This window comes from Rhizoctonia solani, chromosome 13, assembly GCF_016906535.1.
Source record: "Rhizoctonia solani chromosome 13, complete sequence".
Taxonomy (NCBI): Eukaryota; Fungi; Basidiomycota; class Agaricomycetes; order Cantharellales; family Ceratobasidiaceae; genus Rhizoctonia; species Rhizoctonia solani.
This window is the reverse complement of record NC_057382.1, coordinates 186,803-200,737: the sequence shown is the minus strand read 5'-3', so window position 1 is coordinate 200,737 and position 13,935 is coordinate 186,803. Positions and strand designations below refer to the sequence as shown.

At 45.5% G+C, this 13,935-nt stretch overlaps 4 protein-coding genes across 4 annotated transcripts; 1 reads left to right on the top strand and 3 right to left on the bottom strand.

Moving 5' to 3' along the window:
• Positions 1-1,133: 1,133 nt before the first annotated feature.
• Positions 1,134-4,539, bottom strand: RhiXN_06923 (glycosyltransferase family 1 protein; the record flags this gene model as incomplete). The annotated part of the gene is made up of 18 exons (XM_043326739.1): positions 1,134-1,393; positions 1,449-1,485; positions 1,542-1,613; positions 1,671-1,731; positions 1,775-1,795; positions 1,849-2,014; positions 2,064-2,191; positions 2,256-2,314; positions 2,372-2,530; positions 2,593-2,657; positions 2,715-2,891; positions 2,946-2,986; positions 3,048-3,147; positions 3,196-3,356; positions 3,411-3,537; positions 3,588-3,741; positions 3,799-4,250; positions 4,302-4,539. 18 exons carry the CDS (start codon positions 4,537-4,539, stop codon positions 1,134-1,136), a joined length of 2,478 nt encoding a protein of 825 aa, XP_043185211.1.
• A 736-nt stretch (positions 4,540-5,275) lies between these two features.
• RhiXN_06922 (chitinase) lies at positions 5,276-7,464 on the bottom strand (the record flags this gene model as incomplete). Its single annotated transcript, XM_043326738.1, has 10 exons — positions 5,276-5,392; positions 5,454-5,565; positions 5,628-5,793; positions 5,859-5,945; positions 6,005-6,136; positions 6,337-6,394; positions 6,454-6,486; positions 6,539-6,631; positions 6,682-7,090; positions 7,145-7,464. 10 exons carry the CDS (start codon positions 7,462-7,464, stop codon positions 5,276-5,278), a joined length of 1,527 nt encoding a protein of 508 aa, XP_043185210.1.
• A 481-nt stretch (positions 7,465-7,945) lies between these two features.
• On the bottom strand, positions 7,946-10,244 carry RhiXN_06921 (major facilitator superfamily transporter; the record flags this gene model as incomplete). Its single annotated transcript, XM_043326737.1, has 15 exons — positions 7,946-8,195; positions 8,258-8,347; positions 8,411-8,499; positions 8,553-8,630; positions 8,684-8,750; positions 8,803-8,815; positions 8,873-8,880; positions 8,933-9,064; positions 9,116-9,243; positions 9,298-9,428; positions 9,482-9,592; positions 9,644-9,680; positions 9,743-9,839; positions 9,905-9,919; positions 9,982-10,244. The coding sequence occupies 15 exons, from the start codon at positions 10,242-10,244 to the stop codon at positions 7,946-7,948; spliced, it is 1,509 nt and encodes a 502-aa protein (XP_043185209.1).
• A 2,574-nt stretch (positions 10,245-12,818) lies between these two features.
• Positions 12,819-13,929, top strand: RhiXN_06920 (homeobox domain protein; the record flags this gene model as incomplete). The annotated part of the gene is made up of 2 exons (XM_043326736.1): positions 12,819-13,163; positions 13,207-13,929. 2 exons carry the CDS (start codon positions 12,819-12,821, stop codon positions 13,927-13,929), a joined length of 1,068 nt encoding a protein of 355 aa, XP_043185208.1.
• Positions 13,930-13,935: the final 6 nt, after the last annotated feature.

Sequence of the window (13,935 nt, the reverse complement as noted above, 5' to 3'; positions counted from 1 at the left end):
CGGATGCCGTATCATGAGAGCTATCGTGCTTGCAATGATCCCATGTTGGTGTATCCATTATATGATTAAATCAATGATTTGTAACAGACATCCTCACATGAGTGTAGTTTTTTTTTGGATGCGATTTATTACTCGGGCCCGATCGCTGGGTCGCACACCGAGGGCTGTTAACCAGTAGATACACACAAAGACGACAAAAGATAGCGGGTGGGCAAAAAAAGGGGAACACTCGGGGAATTCGATAAGTGAGTTTGACCTGAAAGTCGCACCAACAGGGGGACGCAATGGTGGGAAAAAGTGGGGGGGGGGGACAGAAAACACAAATAAAACTAAATATAAATGCTAATTAGTCAAATAAGCAACGCGAGGTGGTCCTACTCCAGGATTTGGACATTATTCCATACCCCATCTACAGTTGCGGGCCGAAGAGCTTGAGGATGAAGTCGGGCAGGCTTAGCAAGCCATGTTCAATGTTTATTGGCGCTCCAAATACGAAAATCGGGGTCTTGAGGAGGTCGCGGGCAATGGCTCCATCCAGGTCTTAGAAGCTGAGGACTATAGAAGATGGAGAACCGGTTGTTATCTCAGGTTTTTGGAGCCAGTGGGGTTGAGACGTGATGGCCAGGGGAGCAATGGCCGGGTTGAGCAACAAAGAGCCCACGAGTTTGGACTCATTGAAGACAGGGCTATTCACGTGAGTGCAGTACTGGGTTACTTAGCCGTAAGGTATCTAAGAGATAAGCTATTATTTTTTGTCACATTTGTGATATAAATATTCTCTTTGAGCGCATACATGGGCCTCGGTAGGAACTTGAGATGCGATTGGACTGGCTCTTATCTTACTTCATCTCATTCCTCATCCCGTAACGACTTCCTTCATACCTCAACCAATTCCATCCACCATACTCTTCGCCCGCACCCCCAAATATACCGCCCATAACGTCTGGTTTGAAAAGTTTGAAATCACAAACCATCATTTGTATTTGTCATTCAAGAAGCCATATGGCAAACCTGGAAGCATTTCGGTATAAGTTTAACATTGTTCTTATGTGCATATTTTCAAAATATCAATTAACCAGTGCGTAGTCACCATAATACACAAGAATGAAGTCACATAAGCCTTCAGCGTGAAGTTACGTCATTTTTCCTTTTCCTTTTCCTTTTCTTTCGCGCAACGTCTTGGCCTTGTATTCGGTGAATGCTTGAACAACCACTTCTTGCTCTGTCTGATTCGATTCATTCAGGGCATGTATCCCTTCCGCACGCCGTGCTGCAACTCTTTCCTGGCTGACATCCTTGCTAAACAAAGTACGAATACCTCTGACCCCGCCCTCCACTGGCATAGAGAACAGTTGGAAAATTCCGGCAGCAGGTTTAATAGTTAAGTTTAGTGCTTGAAAATGAAGCAGATTCAATAGAATAAATCATACAGAAACGTTAAAATTTACCTCCAGTGCCGACTCCAACGGCAGCACCCAAAGCACCCTAGGTTACCTGGTTGGCCACTAACGAGCGCTTAGTTGTAAAGTTGAAAATCTGACCTTTTCCTTGAACCCTTTCACCGGGTCAGCTACTAAGCCAACAACACCATCGTAAAAGCCATAAGCAAATCCCTTCACAAAAATATATTAGAGGCATTATGAAGCCGCAAACGATATCGAGGGGCTTACCTTGCCACCTTCCACGAAACCAGAGCCCATTCCGGTCACTTGTTTCGGTTCACGGACCTCACTTCCATAAAGTTTAGGAGTATTGGTAAGCCCCTCGGTTATACCTTGAAGGACCGTTTGTAATCCTATCATATCAGGGATGAGTAATTGTACGGATTTCTCTACAGGCATCATTCACTCGCCTCCGACGGTTGAAGTGACCATCTGTGCAACTCCTTTATCGGGTCTAGTGGAACCGATCCTGAATACTCCATGAACGAAGCCGTTGACAACTCTGAGTAGTGGGAGTGCAGTGCCGCTGATAGGGTCCGTGGCCGATGCATATGTTCTGTATTCACGGGATCCTATGCAACTAATCAGTGCCGAATCGTGATTTCACTCGGCTTTATTTACTATGTAACTTCAGCTTATTGATATCGATCTCTCCTCGGTCTGCCAATACCTGAGCAGAAAATGCACTCAGTCTTAATTTATGTGCTGGGCTATACCAAACTGCAGTCCGTTTGGGGTCAAGATCACACCTTCGCAGGTAAAGTAAGTCAGAGAAATAGCTCTAAGAATACAATACTAATCAACTTGGCTTACCGCATATTGAGTAAGGGAAGGTGTTTGTGAAATGATTCTACTCCATTCTTGACTCCATCCTGATTGCCAGGTTAAATCACTGCGACATAGACCGCGACAAACAACTCGTGACTTACTTCGCTATTTATCATCTCACTAATTCTTTGTGCCGCCACGACCATACTTGGGGATAGAGCAGCTCGAATCGCAGCTGCAAAGCCGTCCGAGGTCAAGTTCCTTGAGTCCAGGGGCTCGGGCCCAGCACCCTGCTGCGCTAGCTGAGCAGCCCACCATGGCTAGAATCGAGAGAGCACCATATGAGCAAGACTATCATTTTGTATTAGGTCCTTAATCATACCTGATCACCAAAGAATGGGACGATGATTGTAGGTTTCCCGCACTTCAATCCAATGGCCGTTGTACCTGGTGTTAAGAATGGTAACTTATAAGTTCTAAAGAAGCCTTGGGAAAAACACTAACCTGCCCCTCCATGGTGGCAAACAGCGCTTACATATTGAAAGAGCCAATCGTGTGGTGCGTTCCCGAGAGCAAACACATGGGGTCCAGCCGCTCTGATCATCGCCTCATCTAGCCCGCCCCACCCTGGTGACACAATTGCTCGCACCCCTGCCTTCGCAATACCTCCAAGAATGGCCCCTATAAAATAAACCATGTAGGCAGAAGAATTTGTTAAATTGTTAAGAAACTGACCAGTCATTTCTTGTGGATCTTTTAAAACAATTGAACCGAATCTAAAGGTATACGAATGGGCGTGAGCTTTCCTTTCGTTCTAAATGAACGTGCTAGACAAACCCGACGTATATTGGTGGCTCCCCTGAAGCAATGAACTCGAACAATTCAGTAGGGGGGACGTAATCTTTTGCCAGGTCCAAGAAATAAAAGCCAACCACATCTACAGGGATGATCAGTGGGAATTGATCTGAATGAGGTGTATGCGTACCAATATGTGTCAGCCAGTCTTGTGGTTTTGGGACAAGCGCGGGTGAGATGCAGTAAGTCCAAGGGATGGAACTACGCTGTATCATGGTTACAGCTGATGCAGTTGTCAAACTGGGGAGCCCTAGCTTTTTGGTACGGAACTTGTTGATAACATTGCCGAGCCTACGAAAGTTCTTCTTAGGTCTAGAACCTAAACTCAATTGAAATAAAACTCACCCTTGCCATGTCAACATATCTACCAGGGTATAAGAGTAATAATTTACCGCATTTGGTTCATGTGATCCGTTCTGCTTGATGTCCACTAGCGGGTGCGGAAAGGCAGCAGTAGCACACCACGGCATAGCTTGCCTACTCTCAGTCAAACGTCATCAAGATCCCGAAAAATAGGCTCACTGAATGACAAGAGTAAAGGAATTCCAAGCGCTTCGGCACAGTGAATATGGGCAAAAGTGGGGGGATTGGATATTATCGCATCTGCTACAAATCCACCTTCATTCGGTGACTCTTCGTCAACTTCATAGCACGATAGGCAACACCTTTCAAGCATCTTTCCAGATCTAATGAGTAACAAACATCTATATCCATAATAACAACGGTCACTTACCTCAGCGACCATCACTTGTTTCTTCCCAATGTCGCCTTTCAGCACACTTTCGAAACCAGGAATGAGTCCAGGATTCCGAACCATGTAGCTCATTAGCTCATGAGGGTCTCCCCCGATGTTAAAGAAACGTAGCCCAGAGTCTTTCACTAGTTTGCGAAATGTTTCATGTGTCGATATTCGAACGGTGTGGCCGTAGTTTTGAAGCCTCTGGCCAAGTGCAAGATAAGGCTGTACGTCCCCCCTGCTTCCTACGATCATGATGTTAACGTTCATGGGAGGCGCGTCGTGGAACCCCACTTCGTCGAGTCCAACTTCCTTCACTGGCTCTGCGTAATTTGGTGGTAGTGATTTGGACAACCGACGGCCAAAGGAGATTTGCAGCCGCCCATCGTCTTGAAATGCGGCTTCGGCATCGAGCTTTAATCCAAGTAGGGTTTCATTCCTTTTCTCGGCTAAGTTGAAATAAATATAGATTTTATATACCTCGATGTGTGCGTACTCACAGATATCGTGCGCAAACCGTGTTATAAAAGATGCCTCTCCTTGTTCCAGGGTGGATTCATCAGAATGCCTGTAGCGAGAATATGCAGGTGGAGAAAAGTGATCGGGCTCCGTTCGAGTAACCATTTCAAGGCTCTGAGAGAACATCTCCGAACTTGGCGACTGATAGACCCCATTAGGAGTGATAGCCTGTCGATGAGGGGTCTCAGGGGCTTTTTCTGCTCTATCGTTGCTAACCATTGGGAAGAACAGTAGATTTGTGAGAGTGAATCGAACAAGGAAGGTAATTGATGTAGTGTTCGATAGGGACCGAGGATAGGATGGTTGGTTTTAGTTGTCTGAAAGTCCCGAGCTTTAATATGCAGCTTTATACACACAGCCACCAATTCGTCGTTACGCGGCTAACGCGGGTTCAACCCGCCCGGATCGCGCGAAGAGTTGGAGAAACGCATAATCATTATTCGTCCCAACTCTAACCTTCATAATATAATTAAAAAGCTTCACTTGCCCAGGACAGGTTGGAACCATAGAGTGTATTTTGTTATCATGTAACTCACGTCAAGGTTAGTCTCAGCGAAATTGTGATCGAGATATGTGAGTATATGTTATTCTGTCGTTCGCCTCGCGTACAAAACTACCCCCGAGATAGGTCCGGCCACGTTCCATGTTAAGAAGAGGTGTTCAATAAACTCAGTAGTACAGCAATGGGCCTGCAGAGTTTACCGCAGCTACTGCGGAAGCCGTATCATGAGAGCCATCGTGCTTTTGATGATATCAGGTTAGTGTGTCCATCGTACGATTCTATCAAAAATTTGGAACAAACGTGCACACATGATGATAGCTTTTTGTCATTTGGGCGAAAATTATCTAAGAAAGAAAACACCGTCATATTGAATTTGCGGCATAAATATTCTCTTTGAGCGCATACATGAGCCCAGTAGGAAATTGGGATGCGACATTGTGACTGGCTCTTGTTTTAATTCATCCCATTCCTCATGTTCTCGTAACGACTTCCTTCATACCTCAACCAATTCCATCCACCATACTCTTCACCTGTACCTCTAAATATACCACCCATAGCATCCGCGACTACCTACATGCAAGCCCCAGAATACCATCAATGGCTGGTCAGCAAGCAATGAGAGAAGACCTACCTGGACTAACGAAGCTCCTGGACTCGCATCCTTGCCAGGACCTTTCTCCATTTCTGGACGATTCGGGTTAGAGGGACACTTGTCACCCGAAAGTTCCCAATACATGGCACCACTTTATCCCAGTCCGCTTCAATTTATCCATATAGAAAACTTAAAATATAGGAAGTTGCTTACGCTAGGCCTTCGTTTCTGATCCACTGGCCTTTGGTGACTCCGATTTCCTCGTTATCATAGGTGATCATTTCTTTTTTACGAGGATCGTATGACCAGCTTGCCATTCGGTGTGAGTCTATATGGGTTATTGTGCCCGGAAGGGGTAGCACCCGGTAGTCATAGGATCCTAATGAGGGATTTTGTTAGAGATTTTATTTCAAGATGCACAAGACGGATATAAATAAGACACACCGGCTTCCCATGAACCTGGCCCTACTCCATTATAGGATTTCCCTGGTCCATCGGTATTCATGAATGAACGTCCATATAGCGGAATTCCTAATAGTTATCAATGGTCAGCCAGGTTCGATACATGAAGGTACAGTCATCGCTTGTACCAATAACAAGTTTCTCTCGCCTGATGCCTTGTGATAGGTACCATTTCACTGCCCGATCTGTGCTAGCTTCTCCTGGTCCCCCAAATAGATTGGATTGGTGACCAGATACTGAATCCCAAGAACCGGCATAATCTAAGGGCAGGTTTATATTTAGATGAAATGGAATAGCGTGAAATTAATATGCAATATAGATATATGAAACTTGTTGGCTCCTCCGGAGCTAGCAAGTAATGCTATGAAATCTGCCCCAGCTATTGGTCCTTGGGACGAAACAAACGATTCATAATATAGATAGGCAAACTATGATGAGCCATATGCTAATCCTTACGTACCGTATGACATTAGGTTCCAAAAAGTCAAGTAGCTGTCCATTTCTCGCGCGTGCAATTTCTAAGCAGAGGCCGGATTCTATGTTAGTACGGATATATGATTCGCCCTTCAGGACATACCTCGTAATGAGAAGGACCACAAGGAGCAGCAATCTAAGAAAACGGATTATAGGTGCCATCAATAGCTGTACGTAAGGCAACGTACCGTCAGGGCGAAATGGTAATCCGTCCCCTTCTTCTGTGCATGGGCATCTAGTCCCAGGCGAAGTTCGCGTAGTAAAGAGACATAACCTCGGGCCTGCCAGTGTTATTCTTTAAGGCGTGCAGACCAATGATATGGTACCTTACTTGCTCATCGTTCTGGGGAAACTCGTAGTCTACGTCGAGCCCATCCAATCCGAGATCTTCCAGCAGTGTTACTGCAGTCTCCACGAACTTGGAGCGCTTATGAGGATCCACGACAATCGGGTGCAGGGCCGGAGAGTATGTCCACCCTCCAATACTCAAAAGTACTTTGAGGTGCCGATTTCTCTTTTTGAGGAGATATAATTGTTTGAAGCATCCATAGAGATTGGACGATTGATCTTCATTCCACGAATCGCCGGAATAGTGGATATCGGTATCGGCCCATTTGTCGGAGAGAATAACGGACCCATCAGGTGAGGTATTGGCGAAAGCGTAAAGGATGTGGGTAAGTGTGTCAGCTTGAATTGCAGAAGGAGGGAATTTTCGGCCGTAAATTCCCCAATTCACAAAGCTATGTAAGTATTGTAAGACACGATATATTAGCTTAATCGAGCGTAACACTTACTATCCGACACTGAGTTTATTGGCCATCTCGGGCTTGGTTGTGTTATGGTCGGTTGCGGGACCTGACACAGACGGTCTGCCGCCCGGCGCTTCGTGAGGAGGAAGGACGACCGAAAGTTGACCAAATCGAAAAGAAGTCATGGCTACGGCAAGGATCCCAACAATATATAAGACAGTACGCACATACGATCTTGAGTTCCTGCGAGATTGATTTGATTCATTGGCTTCCCTCACGTCTGGAGAGGTTCTAGCAGACAATGGAATCGCGTCCGCATTCGCGTCGGTCGCGAGCCTTGAGTATCCTGCAGATGATGAGGTCATTGTTGCAAGACCAAGAATCACGTGTCATTTCCTCCAATCCCTTGCTGACATAAGTTAGCTATACCCTCCATCCTTTCTTTGGCTTTACAACACGCCCTATGGCCACCAACTCGTACCAAGGGAGTAAGTAGAGACACACGGCTTAACAATGTCTCTATCTTATGCTAAATCACGTTTCTAATGTCAGTTATACGAAGTACAATGACATTAATACAAGTTTGTCGACCGATATAGAAATACAAATCCAACATTCAGATGAAATACGACCTGGTACAAACTTATTATATGAAAGGTTCAAACCTCAATGTTGTTCCAAAACACAATATTAATGTAGTTAGCACTGGCAGTAGCAAACCAGTTCTCAACTTGGCTCAATGTCATGATTGCATACCATTAACCCAATCACACCCATTTACTAAAAGAATTGGGTATGTATTGTTTCCAAACGAGCAAATAAATCAAACGAAATACTGGAGGGTGTCTATCGATTGAGAGGATTGCGTGCTCTCATTTGTTCTCCCTTGAAGTAGATCCAAATTGGGAATGGTACCCCAACCACGATCGCAATCCCTGCCAAAAACGAGTGGCCTCCTCCAATTCCCATCGCATCAAATAGTCTTTGACCAAAAAGTGGAAATGCAAAACCAAATAAGGAACGGAGAAACGTTGCAGCCGCAATGGCACTGGCAGCATATGTGAAGGAATCGACCAGATATAATTGAATCGGCATGCTATAATATATTTAGTCAAGATTGGCCGATTCAGACGCTTAATAAGTTGTTTTGATACTCACAAACAGAACATCATTCCAGCGCCAAAGATTCCCGACCCGATAATGGGCAATATGTAGTGAGCCTTGACGTGGGCCGTCCATCCATACCAACTAAGGGAGTTAATCGAGAGATACGTGAGACAATACAGACAATGCTACACGTATCATACTCACAACAACCCAATAACTATGAGTACAGTTCCAAAAAGCATCGGTGGTATACGGTACTCTGGTTTACCTTGACCCCCGTTTCTTTCAGAAAGCTAGTGCGAAGCCTATCAAAGGTTGTTGATAAGTCTGCAATCAAGGTACATACTTTCAGGTACAGGGTATTCATTAACCGTGAGCCTATCACTGCCGCGAACATAAACCCGATGCCAAGCCCAAGGTATGCCTTGAAATTAGAATACGTTAAAAATGACATAGTTATCAATTTGCATAACTCACTAGCCCAGCAATTCCCGGGCCCCAGCCGTAGACGCTAGCAAACAGCGTCGGAAAGGTGACAAACATACTGCAGTCGGCGAAAGTCAATATTGTGCTCTAGTTTGATTAGGCTTGCTTACAGATAAAGAAGTCCTATATTACCAGAGTTTCATTCGTTAAATGAACTTTGTGATAGCAGGATTAACACACCATAAATTCTATAAGTAGATTAGTACATCCTTGATTAGTAGTCCGAGCAAATCTGCTTACATAGCCATGTATAGACTCAGTGAGAAGCAGATCATGCTTCTCATCAATAACCGCAGTGGCCGACGAAGGTTCTCTGAGAGAACCTCGCCTAAGGAGCCACTTGGGCCCGAATCTTGATATCCATACCGCCGCCTGCTCTATTATTAGCTTCAATATTTACTTATCACACGGACTTATGCTTACTTCAAGACAGGCGCGTATGTCTCTTGCAGTAAAGGAATCCCAAAAATGGTCGCGATACCGGCTACAATTGAGATGATTTTGAATACCCACGGATATCCAACATTCTGGGTGATAAATCCCCCTGCAATCTAAAATCAATTAAGCATTTAGGTTATAATACAATGGATATCTTGGAGGCTCACCGGACCAATAATTGGACCCATAAGGGGACCTAGAGAAAAGAGCGACATGGCAACCGCCCGGTCTCGTTCGTGAAATAGATCCGCTATGGAACCTGCGCCGATTGTGAGAGGCGCAGATCCTCCTATTCCAGCTTTGGTATGGCTTTAATACGTGATATTTTTGTTTCTGGTTATTTACGCTTACCAAAGAAACGGAAAACAATAAGTGAGGCGGTATCGGGAGCCCAGGCGCAGGCCAGGTTAAATACCAAAAAGAAGATGTTGGAAAGATGCAGTGGCCAACTACGACCGTAAACTACAGAAGGTATTGGGATCAGCTTGACTAAAATGGAGAGAAATAGACTACCTTCCGAAAGCGGTGTAACAAAAAGAGGACCAATAGCCTAATGTAAGTTATGATTGTTGTTTTAGATTTTGATTCATAGATATTTAGCGAGGCACGTACGTATGCGAGGATGAATATACTCAGAGTGAGAGCTGCTACTGTTGAGTTTGTAATACCGAATGCGTGAGCTATCTCTGGGAGACCAGGCGCTATCATTCTACCCGGGAGTGCAGATAAGGTATCGGTATGCGTTACTGTAGGCGATATAATAACAAGACTCACGAGGACGCTAACGGACTGAAGGCCAAAGTGATTAAAGTGAGCTTGTATCCATAACCCCGTGTTACGTCCACACTCACGATACTAGTGTATATATGCTAACAATTGCGGCCGCTCCCCACTTCCGATACCCCGGCCATAACCGAGGATTGCGAGGGTCTTCGTCCCAACTGTCTTGCCCATCCTTTTGCGTGCCCTGCTCCACCTGACCAACCTGGTCTTGCGAAGAAACACTCCCCCCGACTAGATGGGTATTGGCTTTCCCCTCATCCAGCGTGTGCGAGCCTACAGACGCATTATAAGGGCCCGACGTACCGCTCTCATCAACCTTTTCGCTAGGCATGGCAAGTGAATTGAGGTGAAGGTAGTTAAAGGACGGAGTCAACCTCACCATATAAATACCCCAAAGGCAATATGGTGTCTGAATGACATTGGGTTCCTTTGGTCATGCCGGAGGCCGGTCGCGTGGCAAACGCTTCTCAGGAAACGCGCGAACCGCAGTTTCCCCACTCAATAGTCACGTGTTGTGTGCCTAGATCTCTTGGCACTCATAACCGTAAATTTAGATATGTTAATAATGGGTCACAATGATGTATGGCATTACGCCCTTAAGTAGACAAGTCTACTGGTTTATTTAAAGTGAGTAGATGTTATTCTACGGATCGCAGCGACAAGATACAGTTACTCAGGGTGTTCAAACTCGTGGTAGAGTGTTAGTCTCTCGATATACGATGTATATTAGAACCTATCGTGCCACGGTGTGTCTCGTAAATAGACAAGCCTTAAGTCACTTGTATTCGTTGAGACTAGAAAAGATAAATTAAATATTCGGGTACTGTACATGAGCATTCGGCTCTTTTAACGGGGTGGCTTGGGTCTAGGTAACGGTTGGTACATGTGACAAAATTAGGCTAATATAGAGCTAATGAGAGAAGCGTTACCGGTCCGTTACATAGAGCTCATGGCAAAGGGAGTTCAAGTCCCACATGGGGTTATAAAGAATGGGCCGAAATCACGTTCGAGGTGTGTGCTACTGTCAGAAATTAGGCCATAACACTAGGCTTGGTAGTATAAACAATATTTGTGATAATTTGAAGCGATACATAACTTGTAGGGGGTCTGCAAGTCATAAAAGTGACTACAGTATTAGGGTCAGGTTTTTTTCACCAGAAGTCATCCTTCAAAGCACTCATCTTTCACAAATAAAACGATACACCACGGAAGCTCACTAATGTATCACTTACACTACAGCACTCGCTCATCGATTATTGTAGTGTCCGCTCTACAACGTATGTATGCACCAGATCAACTTCAATCCGATACAGCCCCACATTTAGCTTTTGATTACTGTATTCTATCAGTGGAGCGATAAAGTTACGGAAAGATTTGCTAGTATAAACTCAACCGAATTCTAATTACTCGGAAAATGGCACCAGAACACAACCAAATGGGCCAAGTGAGGTAGTTCAGAAGTCAGTTCACTTGCGAATCAGGGGCAGTTCGCTAAATGTAATTTACGGGGTCAGTGGGCAGCGGGCTTCCATCACCGGAGGTAATTGGTTATTACTGCAATAAGTTTGAAACTGCTTCGGCGCTCGTTGAACATCAGGATACGAGTCAATATTAAATATTGTATCGCAGCAAGGAATTGTTAGGTCCCGTTCTTAAGATAGATAAGCGTTCGGCATTCGAAATCTTTGCAAAAGAACAGTTATGGATCCACTGGAAGCCGTTGTGAGGAATTATCCTGATGTACGATTTTCTCCCTCGACTTCAACGTATCCTCCCAAACTTTATCTCACAACTGTTTTCCCATGCACGTTGTTTAGTTCACATGGCTATCAGCCATTTCCATAGTATTCAATACTTACACTCGGAATGGGCAACTGTTTGTGCATAGTTTGATCTGAAAAGCACTTAGTTCTGAGGTTGAATAACCTGTCAGCTGATTGTAGTCAACATTTCCAAATCGAATCTCCGATGACTTGAAAGTAGGACATGTTGCTCACCCTGCCAAGGGTATTATAGAATAGAACTGAATTGATTACGGCATGTATATCACGTTGCCGCACGTGCATAGTTGCTGTCATTTCAGTCGCATACATCCTCGACTCAGACGCCGCATAATCTAGCACACGTAGATAGCGCCCGGGCAAGAATAAGCCCAACATTACCTCTACTAATTAAACAACACAGGGTTCAGGGAAGCATTAATTGCCCGAGTCAGAACACATGAGATGCCAATATAGGTAATGATGGAACATACCGATGCCTGGACCCCGCCACCAATTATAGTAATTTTGATCACTGCAGCCGTATAGCAACTTATTCAAAGGCACACAACTGATCGCCCCAAATGGCTGTCACTCTTCGATCACTGACGTACTGCATCCTTCATTTCGTAAGGCGACAAATTTTTGAGAGTCGATTAGTGCTTATATGTCAGTGATTTAGGAAGTTAGGATTTGTTTGGTCGACCTTGAAAGACCCCGGTTAGATTTTGCAACAAGAAGGCTTCGGAAGGACCCTTGCAACTCTAAGCTCTTGTGTAAAGATCTACCTCACAAATCCATGGACTAATTTGGGCGGATGAACTCGCGGTTTCGTACTGATTGCCGGTAGTATACATTATACAAATTCCCCCGCCACCCTAGAATAGCAGCGTGGCATACTGAGACAACATACGATTTCGAGGCTGTGGTCTCGCAAAGCCAATACTTGCTTTTCAAGGTCGATTCAAGCGTAGCTAGCACCGGGCAGCCGGTTTGATCGTTATTATATCGTCCCTTTGGCATGATTTTAAGCCGGCAAGGCGAGACCCAGATGCGACTCACCACTCAGCATCTCTGATTTAACACCTACTGAGAACTACATCAAGAACTCTCGCGTTCGCTTCCACTGTCACGTTCCAGTTCTCATGAGTCAACAACCATCAGACCACTACAAGCGCAGCATACAGGTGCCTGTTCAAGACAGCACTCAACGTGGTGTCCAGGTATATCCGGTCGAGCGCGGAAACGAGTTATCGTATCGTGATCCGAGGGGTAGAACAAATTCATCAGTGACGGGTAGCACGCATCCTCAACAATGGCATTCAGTGAGGCGCGAATCCCCACAAGGCGCACCTCGTTCAGACCACCACGCAGCGCAACATCAGATGCTAGCCGATGCATACTTTCGAAAAGAGGAAGGAGGTGACTTCGAACGAGTTCCGTGGAGAGAAGGGGCTTCGCAGACTGCCGGGGATTTTATACCCAAGACTGTGGGAAATTAAATCTGTCTTTAATTTCCGGGTTCATGAATAGAACTCATGCATATTCTTAACAGCCCACCACGCCCCCTTTCTTTCCTCACCGCCCACGACCTTTCAACCACTGCGGGACCGCCAGCACCAGGTCTTAACATGGGATCCAAACGCTCAAGAAAGGAGACATTCTGAATCAGGATATGATCATGCGCATAGCTTCCAGCCACCTCCAGGATCCCGTAGTGACACGACTTCAACTATATTGAGAGGTTCAGCTTCACCTATGAACCGGGACTACGAGCACCACAGACCATCGGCGGCCTCCAGACACCCTTCCGCGCAATCTTTCGGCCCCTATACCACTACAGTACTTCAGTCAGGAAGGAGTTCCGCCGCTCTTTCCGGCCCCGGCAATCATCGCCGTTCCCACTCGCCTTCACACACACCATATTCCTCACAGCAACAATGCCAACAGGGCGCCCACAATCCGGAGGCCGCAGTTCGCTCCACTGAAACCCAACAATATGTGGTTCCATCCTCTCGTATTCCCAGAGCTGATTTAGCATCTCACACTCCACCCGCTGGCTATTATGATACGACGAGGGTATCGCACAGTCCAGAGGAGTTGTCAGAAACAAAGCCAAAACGTCGTCGTGCCAACGCAGCACAGCTTAAACTCTTAAATGATACATATTCTCGGACTATGTTTCCGACCACCGAGGAGAGAGCTGATATTGCCCGGCGCATAAACATGACTCCTCGCCAGGTGCAGATTTGGTAAGCCAAC